Genomic DNA, 10,106 nt, shown 5'->3' with positions numbered 1-10,106 from the left:
TAATAATAGTTTCTATGTCACAAAAGACAGGCAAAATGTGTTTCTATTTTAATTTCTGAGGTGGACTTTCTTGGCACTATTTCTGCACTTCTTTTTACAAATGGATTAAAGCGGCCCCTTCCTGTTTGGTCTTACCTGTGGTTTCTTTCATCTTGGGCACCCTGTGACCACTGTCACGTGCGCTTCCAAAGCCYGGCTCAGCACTGGTAGCCGCGTGGATCTTCCTCAGCAGGGTGGGGTCCAACGGATGGCTGGCTTTCCCCAGCGCTGGTCCATAAGCCTTTTCCTCAGCAGCAACATAACTCAACCCCTTCAGCGAAGTGTCTGATAGTACATGCATATTTTCACTGGCACAAAGGGGGGAATCCATGGGTGTGACACAGCTGCTGCCACCAGTGCTACATCCAGCGTCTATAGAGGAGCATTGGGAGCTTTGGAGGGAATGAACCCCTTCGCTTTGAATTGATGACATGCGCTTGCTAACATGGTATTCATATAAACGTGTGACTTCTTGCTCTGATTGTGGAGGCTTTATCTGCTTCTGCTTAGCATCCTGTGAAGCTGCGTCGCTCTCTGCGGGGAAGGGTCCTTTGGATGGGGAAAAGAGCCGGGCATTTAACTGTTGGCTTCTTTCATCTAAGTCCTGTTTCTCTGCCTTCGCCRTCAGCCTATCTGCGTGGGAAGCCTGTGAGTCATTTGCACATTCTGGTGCGAGATTCTCTGCCATTTTGTTTCCCGGTGCTCTCTGCTGCCATTTTTGATGCCTGTCTTTACAGTGAGTTCGCCCCAAATCGAGCTGATTCATGTAGTAGGAATCTCTCACAGTGAAAGCGTTATACTTCCCAACAAGATGGGGGGGCTCGTCTTTAGCAGAGTCTGGAGAAGTCATGTGCGATTGATCAGAGGAATGGCACGTATCTCCTTGGATACCGATCTCCGTCTCCCTCTGTTTCCCTTTCTGTCTGCTCATTAATGAGCCCATGTGCATCTTAGTGAAGTACTCGCTGACTGATTTTATTTCCATAGTCTCTGGTTCCATCTCACCACCATCTGAGTGAAAAATCTGTGAGGAAGCAACGGCAGAGGACTTCACCTCCCCCTGATGCTCATCTCCTGCGCTCCCCTCTGTCTTCTCCTCATTTATGGCGAGGTATCCTTGCGGCATGGYTGCGTGCGTCCTCGGGTGGCTCTCTGAGTGCCTCTGAGCGGCAACCAACTCGGAGCTCTCTGTCATCTCAGAGGAGTTTGTCTCATTGCCAGAATCTGAAGACTCCGGGCTAAATGCTCGTGATATTTCTACACCTGTGTATCACAGAAAGACAAGTACCTCGTTAACAAATTTCCTCTAATGCACATGGGAGATATCAAGAAGACATTTAGTGGTAATAATAATGCAAATGAACATGATTATGAGAACACAATTGAATAGCAGAAACATTAACAGATAACAATCACTGCAAGGCATCATCCCACCTGCAATTTTAACAGAATATGAGCTCTATAAAATATCTAAATGTTGACAACCTTACACATTACTGAAGCAATGCTCTGCAACCCTTTTTAAGCAGGGGAATTCTGTTAGTCTGCAAAGCATATTTACAGGTTTACTGTTCCACATAAACAAAAGTAGAAACAGTAAAAATGTATATTGATTAAAAAAAATCCTCATGGATAAAATTTAGGATTCTAATTGAAGCAGATGAGTTATCTTCTGGCACTACAAAAATACCACTCTAAGTTGMTTTTCAGTTATTCACTGCCACTGCCTGGTCTTATGGGAACAAAAACTAAATAAAAATAAAATAAAAAACAAACAAAAAATGTGATGTTGGTGAGCATGTTGACTAGTCATACTGGCTGCTGGAGAATGAACAAATGCAATCTGAGTTAAAATCAAAGACTGTTTCTGTGTGACACATGTTAAAATAATACAGAACATGAAATCAGAACATTATCTAGATATTCTGCTGAAATAACTGTCTGACTTCATAAATTCAAAGAGTTCTGATCCAGTGTCAGGTCATCATTTACCCTGTATGCTCACCTGAAATCATCTATGAATGTGTGAGTAAATATACAGTATGACCACCCTGAAGTGAAATAAAAAGACCCTATAATTTTAATTTAAGATTATTAGAATATAGAATAAAGTGGGGTTCTGTGGGGAAATTATAATCAATTAATATCTTACCTGTTGTAGATAGCTTTTTGAACAACCTCAGTTTGGAGAACAAGTTTAATTCTGACCAGATGCAGCTGGCTCAAGCAGGTCCAAAACCAAATTGGACTTTAGAATTGCAAACTGATGGCCATAGAAAAGTTTTAAAAAATTGTTTAAACTATCCTCTATAATATATTTGTAAGTGGATTTGTTTTCAAATGGTAGATGGTATCCACTCCGGGTTTGTCTTATCAGCAGTTARCTTATCCATCCAGTCAGAATTAAACTCTATTTACCTTAACTTAAGTTGTTTTATTTACAACAGGCAAAATATTAAATTATTATAAATTATTCACATTCTTCAAAAAAAAAAATCTGAACTCTTGCATTAACTCATGAGTGCAGAGTGGCAGCCTCCAAAACTGCAAAAACCATGGTCAGCTTATTCAAGAGAAGTTTGTAATTGAAAGCAGATACCATTTTAGGTGATTGTAATTTCTTATTTAAAGAAAAATGTGAATCTATAATTTTGGYAACATCTGTTGATGGGCATTTAAGAATATTCATTCTCAATTTTCCTGTAATAGCAACAAACCTATTACCTTGCAGTTTATGGAAATGAGCAAAGCAAAAGAGAAAAACAAAAAAACAAAAACAAAAACAACAACAACAAAAAAAACCCAACAAATAACTGATGAATCCTAATGTCTGCACTTTCTTACAAATGACAAAATACTCACAAATGGAAACATAAAACAGAATGGCCTTTATTAAAAAAAATCAACAAATCATAAGTGAATGGCTGAAGCATGTATAATGTTAATGGATGAATGTTACAATAGTATAAGGAGAACCTGTGCTACTCTCTGACTGTGCTGGACTCTGYTCTTCAGAAGCAGCCAGTGCCTCGAGTGCCTGTAAGGTAGACACCACAGCATCATCCAAAGGCTCCCCGGGGCCCTCTGCTCGGTGGGTGGGCACTGAATCTATTAGAGACACTGGAATATCATTACAGGCTCCCTTGGCCCGATTCCCAGCTCCCTGCTGTTCATCTTCATCTGAGCTGTCCCTGAAACCAGGAGGAGGAGCAGCGATGGCCATGTTCAGAGAGTGCAGCAGCACGTCGTTGTCCTCCTCGTCGTTGACCTCCGGAGGYGGAGGGAGGGAGGTCAAGTCAATGATGTCATCACTGGACCCTGAGAGTGTAAGCAACATGGGCTTGTCTATGTCGCTCATCGCCATGTCCTCCTCGCAGCTGATGTCATCCTCGTCCTCTGCATCATCGGTTGTCTCTGCGTAGCAGATGTCATGCAGTAGTGGCTCCTCGATGCACTCCGTAGGGCCAAAGATTTTGGTGGAGTACTGATAGCCCTCMTCTATAGCTTCCATCATTTTATAATCCTCCTCAAGGCGCCTGTACATGGGGCTTTGATTGTCTGCAATTTCTGGGCTTTCATCCATCAGTCTCTGGTAGCCCAGGTTTTGGGGGTTCACACTGTCCAAAGGAGGGTCCCCAAATATGAAGGAAACCTTTGCATTCCTGGAGGAGTCCTGGGGTTTTGGTCTTGGGAGGTTGAGATAAGTTTGTGAACAAGGAGGTCTATAGCACTCTGCTCTCTCTGACATGTGCACTGGATGCTGGGGCTGGTGGATCTCTGTTATGTAGACAGGTTGACCTTCACACCTGCTGTGGTCGAGGTATTCACACTCGTGGTCTGAATACTCTTGGRTGCACCTCTGGTTGTTTCTGTCTTYGCAGCTTTTGTGGGGTATGCTGTACGTACACTCGATGGCCTGGAAGTTTTGCTTCACTTTAGCAGTGTTGCCTGCAAAGAGGAAGCAGAAGACAGGAAAAGTATTTTTAAATTCAGCACATTCTCTCATTAATGTGACAGATGTCAGTTGTTTTCGTACTATTTGTGTTTTTGGCCACGTTAAAGATGGAACGCCGAGAGTCCACAAGTAATCTGTAGTAGCCAGCAGTCAAACAGGCTAGATTCATTGCATCAACAGACTCCATTAGCAGAGTGATGGGCTGTAAACGAAACAAATAATCAGACGGAAAAATTAGGTTATGCAAAAGACTGATGAACAGAACTGTGTTTGGTTAAAAAAGACAAAAAACTCTGTTAACCTTAACATCTAGAACATGTAGTTCCACTCTAACTCTGTTCTCATCTTCTGTATACATCTCAATGCGGTTAACATGGCTGAAGTCGGCCAGAAGTGCCACCAGGTTAGTTTTGGTGTTTATCACATGACTGATACCATATTTGGGTCCCACCAGCAAAGTTACTTCTGTGTGCTTCTCTCCTTGCTGTAAAACAAAAGAKACATCAAGTGCATTATTGTCTGCGTGCGACTGAGCAGCGTGGTTTCAGCTGCAGGAGTGTGGTAGGAAGATGGTGTTACTCACAACCAGGGTTGATTTAAACACACGTCCTCCATATAGCCTCAAATCACTGAGATACTTCAGATAATGCACCTTTGCCTGCAGGGCAGTCAGCTGGAAAAGGGAAAGGGGAAATATTGGATAAGATGTGAACATGAAGACATATAAAGCAGGATATTATAAAATGCAAGATAAATATCAAAGCCATCTTTAACCATCGTTATAGATTTTAACCCTCCACCAGGTGGTATTAGTGAGTCAGATGTGGCACGAAGAAAACAGGAAAAAAAGACAAAAAGGGGTTAAGATTTTTAGGTGTCTACCTTTTTACCAGGTGGCACCAAGTTTTGATTGGTTTTTAAGATGTGGGTAAGGGCTTTTTTGATATTCTTCTCTTTCATGCTGGACAGCACAGCAGGAGGTAGGAACAACGCCAGACCCCACTCCTTCCTGTGGATGCACAGTTCATAAAGCTCTATCACTATGAAAAACAGTCATCACCTCACAATCAGGATTTGGTGCACCGATTAACTTTCCAGAGTTTTCATAACCAACCAATAAAATAAATCATTGCATCATTATTTGTTTTACAGGATTTTCTAGCATTAAAACAGATTTCTGGGTAAAATAAAATGGTTCAGTCAGAAAACGAAAGGACTCCAGCAAGCTCGATGCTCTGTAAAATCCAAAATACGTACTCAATGTACTTCAGGGAAACTTTCTGAGTCTGCTTGGTATTGATGGTTAAAATGTACATTTGCAGAGCAGCCAAACGGAGGGCTGTGTCATATTTCAGCTCTGACCCAAATCTCTCCAGCACCACATCATTACAGCTCTGAATGAAGAAGAGACAGAGAGGACAGGAAGATACTTGTCAGGAAATACAAAACAACAGACYCAAGGTGGGCAGATGCTAAATCTAAGTTTTGACTCTGCATGTTGTCATACTGCAAACATAAGAACGATTGAATTCCACTGAGAAAAATATGTGCACATTTTCACCTGAACATAGAGATACTCAAAGGCTATGGCGTCCCTCCGAAGCAGGTCCACCGGATCCTTTGGGACAAAAGTGATCCGAAAGAAGCACTTCATCTTGTGTGACCCTGGCCTCTGTGTCACCTATGACCAAAAATAAGGAGAGTCCTATTAGTTAGGAGGTGTTTTATCAATATAAAGCAAATTAAACTTGAAAATGGTTAGCTTGGCTTAGAATAAAAAAGGMACACATGGAGAAATAACTTTGTCAGCTCTCATAAAAATAACCCTACTTACTAACAAAAAATGTTTTCCTACACCAGTGACTCCTGGTTTCTCCCTCAGCAAAATTGTGCATTAAATTAACATATTTCACTAATCATACAAATAATGTCCCTGTTACATATATAACACTTTAAATGCATTGAAAGTTGAACACTATTATTTATTTATTTTTTTCTGGCATCATTCATGATTGCTGAAGTCTCACCTGAGTTAGCATCTCCTGCTCATGCAGGAGCATGAGTTTGCTCGCAGACCCCTCAGCCCTTTGCTCCAGCATCAGTGAGAAGTGCTCAATGCACTTAATGGATAGCTTTTCTTGAAGGGTCAAGATGACATCCTGTCACATAGACAAAGAACTATGCAGATGATACTATGTTCTCAGCTCAGAGCCACAACATTTTTTTTCACAGCTGAAACAGTTTAAAAGCATGAGCATTTTCCCATATACAATCATAATTTCTAAATGCAATAAAACAGGTAAATGCAAACGTGAATCACCAACTTCCCACCTTGCCACAATAATTTATGCTCCAAATGCTTTTTGCTTGAATCATAAGTTCAGTTTAAATAAGGTTCTGAATGTCATCATAAAGCAAMGAGCCTGCACCTCTGAATGTAAAAACTGAACATCACTTTAAATTACGTAAGAGCGTTTCACTGCGGTAGGAGCTTCTTCCAAGCACCTACCTTAATGGATGTGCTGCTGTCGAATTTAAATGATTTAGTCTGCCCATTCTCCAGGTACACCTTCAGAACATTTGGCATGAAAAGAAGGGAGTTGTCTTTGACTGTTTCCTGAGGAGAGAATAGAAATCATAAGAATGACACTATTTTGTAAGAACTGGAAGTCATTCATTTGTTGTAGTGCAAAGATGTTGGCTGTGAAAACATTCATTTGAAGACAGAATTAAATGKAGAACAGATGCAGGACTATAAAAAACAACTATAAAGAAACAACTGAAAGGCTTTTGGACAAAATAATGTTCTCAAATTCTATGACCTACCGTCAAATAATTCTGTGATGTGCAAATTTAAAACTGCAAACTTGGTTTTGTTCAATGACATTCTAGCTAAGTGAATGTTATTACAATAAATAGATTACTTACTGGAACTTGTCCATTGATGATGACCTCCTCAGCAAAGCGGACTTTGACAGGATTGGTCTTTAACTTGGCCTTTTTGGCTGCACTGATAAACGCCGATTTGGGTGACTTAAACGAAAAAAAAAAAAAACAACAACAGCAAGAATAAGATTTAACATTATCAGAGATGAGTCATGTAATTCCCTCTTAAAACATATAACTTCACTTGTTGTCAGTGCAATCAGTGCAACACAAGAAAAATATATTTTTGACATCAGTTCATTGATTTCATAAACAAATCCTCACATATAACAAACAAAAAAACAATTTATAAGAGAACAATCTATCAAGTACTTTTCAATTTAATGTTCTCCACCTGAATCCAATTTTTTAATTTAGCCATTCCTTTGTGCCTGAAACCAAGAAAACTCAATGTTTGTAACAACCAATGTAGTGTTATCAGATTTTACCATGAATTTCACCTACATAGGAAATGCCAAATGATACATTTTATTTTTTTATGAGCGTGCACTAGCATTTTTGACATTTTCTGGATGGAATCCAAGCATAAATCTATTTCCACTGACTTATTGTGTGAACTGCAAACAAAGGCTGCATAGAGTGCAAACTCCTGGCAGTGTGTGCTCACGACCATCTGTTGCTTTGTGACTCTAGGAAATGTTGATGTGGCATGCTCAAATTAGGTCTTTTGTGGATCTGATTCTTCAGTATCAGAGGAGTTTGGGCGGGTGGGGAGGGGACTTACTTTGAGCTACACGTGGCTCTAACACTTTAACAAAAGCAGAACTGTTATTGTGCCAGCACAAACATATGGCRTGATGTTTAAAGTCAACAAAATAATCAGATCCAAATGCACCAATGGCTCAGTGGAATTTCATTCAAAGAGGAGGAACTCACAGGGTACGGCTGAATGACAGTCAGCAGTATGGACTCCTTGCAGCTCCTGCAGGACACAAAAGAAWATTAAAGGGGCTTTTTAAAAGCATCTTTATGAATTAAAATAAAACTGGCGTGCCTTTTACTCATTTTRGAGCTCAAAGAGAAAAAAAGATTGTTTTTCATGGTGGTCCAAACAAGCCTGATTTGCCTCTCTGCTGCTTAAGCTTTACTGCAGACAGTCCAGTTAAGATGTATGAATTAGTGGCCACATGGGCACTTTTCCCTGTGCTGTTGTTTACAGTTTGGCACGCAGGTCAAACACGGACTGAATGCATCCAGCATCAGTGAATATTCTACTGAGTTGCTCAAAAATATCAACACCAGCGTATGACTGAATCAGACTGAATGAAACAGGTGGCTCAGATAATATATCTGCCCACGTGAAATATTGTGTTTTATACTAAAGCACTCTGGAMTGATATAAACATAATAAAATACAGCACAGTGATGGATTCTCCATGCCAGTGAATATTAAACAGTTATGCAGATACAGACATGTGGCTTGTTTTTCATGTTATTTAATTAGTTGCAACAGGTCATCAGACTCACCTGACGAGGTCGATAACCCGCTCTCTGGGTGCTGAACTGACCGGCTCATCATTAATCATGATGATCTCGTCCCCTGGGATCAGCTTGCCTTCTGACGGACCCCCTGTCAAAACACATCCAACTTCAGGCGCTGAAATAGTGCACAGCTGTCGCAATTTTTCTAAGTGTTCTGTCTCTTGGCTCAAAGCTCCACTTGACACTTACTCATCCAGGGCTGTTAAAACCAGTGAATCATCAGCATAAGTGGATATTCCCCCAAGCTACTTTTTAGTTMATCTCATGCTGATAAAAGTTGTGGCTGCGGACCGAATGAGTCAGYGTCGGTGGGTCACGTTTACCTGGTGTGACTGAGCGGACCACCACGGGTTTCTCACTGCCGGCCACGAATCCAAAGCCAAGCACGGGGTCCCGCCTCATGTCCACCTTCCGGGGCGCCGGTGGCACAAACTTGTCTCCATCCAGCCGTACTTCCTCCAGCGAGCTGCTATGCGAGATGTGACTAGGAGACAGATTAAAACATATATTAGTTATTTTTGTCACTTTGCGAGTCACATGTGGTGCTGTGCAGCAACGCATACTGTCAAAGCAAATGTCTGGAATTTTTGAAGTGGAATCTTAAAAAAGCAGACAAACAGTTATTATCTTACCTGTTACACATAGCTTATAGATTTTTTTTTTTAGTTTTATTAGTTTTTTGTGAATGAGTGACCAGATTGAGAAGCTAACAGCTGGATCAGGCAGGGATGGTACCAAGATTGGAGCTGAATGTCATGAAATCCTTGCTGRAGGTGCTACTGCTAGCTGCATCTGCTCCTTTTTGCACTTGCAAATAACCATAGAGATATAAATTTTAAATTATTCACCATCAAAATTGACAGATCCGAGCAATTATTTAAGTTATTGTTGTTTTTTTATGAGATTGCTTAGAGAAATAGTTTTAATGTCCATTTGTTAATATGAGTGATGTTAATTTCTGGCTTAGAGAGAATTAGCCAGTTAGCTCTGAGTGTCTCATTCTATAACAACAAAAATGTTGCAGCAATTTGAATGTCTGATGACCAGACTTTACAGCTTTATCCTTCACTTGCGTTGATCTGATCGATCAGTCATCCAGATATCCTTCAAAAATGAATTTTTTTAGCATTTGAAATTTTAAAAAAATATGGAAAAAATGCATGCAACTCTCACATTGWACAATTTTTTCCCCTGTGCTTTTTCACTTTCTCTGGCTGTACAACCAGCAGCGGCAACTCCATATGGCACCAACAATGTTGGTTAATTAAAGCTCTCGGCAAGACAGTGTGTAATTCACWGTTATTTTTAACACACAATCTATTCACCGCTAAATACCAACAATTAATCTTTCGTGGCACAAAGACACAGTGAGATCTGCCAGTCAGATTTCTTAAACCTTGAAAAAAAAGCTGACACAAGAATAGCAGGTTCAAAAATATTAAGTGATTATCAGCTGATATTTTGGTAGATTATCCAGCTGGTTCTTTCAAGAACAAAAGACGAGTTCGACCAGCAGGATGTCAAATGTAAATGTTCAACRCACATAAAAATGTCCTAATTTTAATCACTTAAAAGGGGAAAACTATACTGTACATTACAGTTAGTAAGTGTRTTCTATAGGGACTTCTTGTACTGTATTGCTGTGTCCAAAATGACAGGCCGGGTCCTCCGGAGGACCCAGACT

The 10,106-nt window shown here is 40.4% G+C and overlaps 1 protein-coding gene across 4 annotated transcripts in view; it reads right to left on the bottom strand.

Annotated features, from left to right (window-relative positions):
• The window catches only part of frmpd4 (FERM and PDZ domain containing 4), a 40,203-nt gene that overhangs the window by 2,967 nt on the left and 27,130 nt on the right, over positions 1-10,106 (bottom strand). For all 4 annotated transcript variants that reach the window (XM_014018671.1, XM_014018668.1, XM_014018669.1 and 1 more), the window contains 14 exons: positions 8,746-8,906; positions 8,408-8,510; positions 7,817-7,862; positions 6,923-7,027; positions 6,504-6,611; positions 6,022-6,153; positions 5,556-5,675; positions 5,252-5,388; positions 4,877-5,003; positions 4,578-4,667; positions 4,296-4,478; positions 4,076-4,196; positions 3,016-3,987; positions 136-1,302 (listed from right to left, as the gene is read on the bottom strand). In XM_014018671.1, the coding sequence (XP_013874125.1) occupies positions 136-1,302; positions 3,016-3,987; positions 4,076-4,196; positions 4,296-4,478; positions 4,578-4,667; positions 4,877-5,003; positions 5,252-5,388; positions 5,556-5,675; positions 6,022-6,153; positions 6,504-6,611; positions 6,923-7,027; positions 7,817-7,862; positions 8,408-8,510; positions 8,746-8,906 (3,572 nt within the window). The remainder of the gene's footprint in view (positions 1-135; positions 1,303-3,015; positions 3,988-4,075; positions 4,197-4,295; positions 4,479-4,577; positions 4,668-4,876; positions 5,004-5,251; positions 5,389-5,555; positions 5,676-6,021; positions 6,154-6,503; positions 6,612-6,922; positions 7,028-7,816; positions 7,863-8,407; positions 8,511-8,745; positions 8,907-10,106) is intronic.

Source organism: Austrofundulus limnaeus, unplaced genomic scaffold (assembly GCF_001266775.1).
Source record: "Austrofundulus limnaeus strain Quisiro unplaced genomic scaffold, Austrofundulus_limnaeus-1.0 Scaffold199, whole genome shotgun sequence".
Taxonomy (NCBI): Eukaryota; Metazoa; Chordata; class Actinopteri; order Cyprinodontiformes; family Rivulidae; genus Austrofundulus; species Austrofundulus limnaeus.
This window is presented reverse-complemented; position numbering and strand designations above follow the sequence as displayed.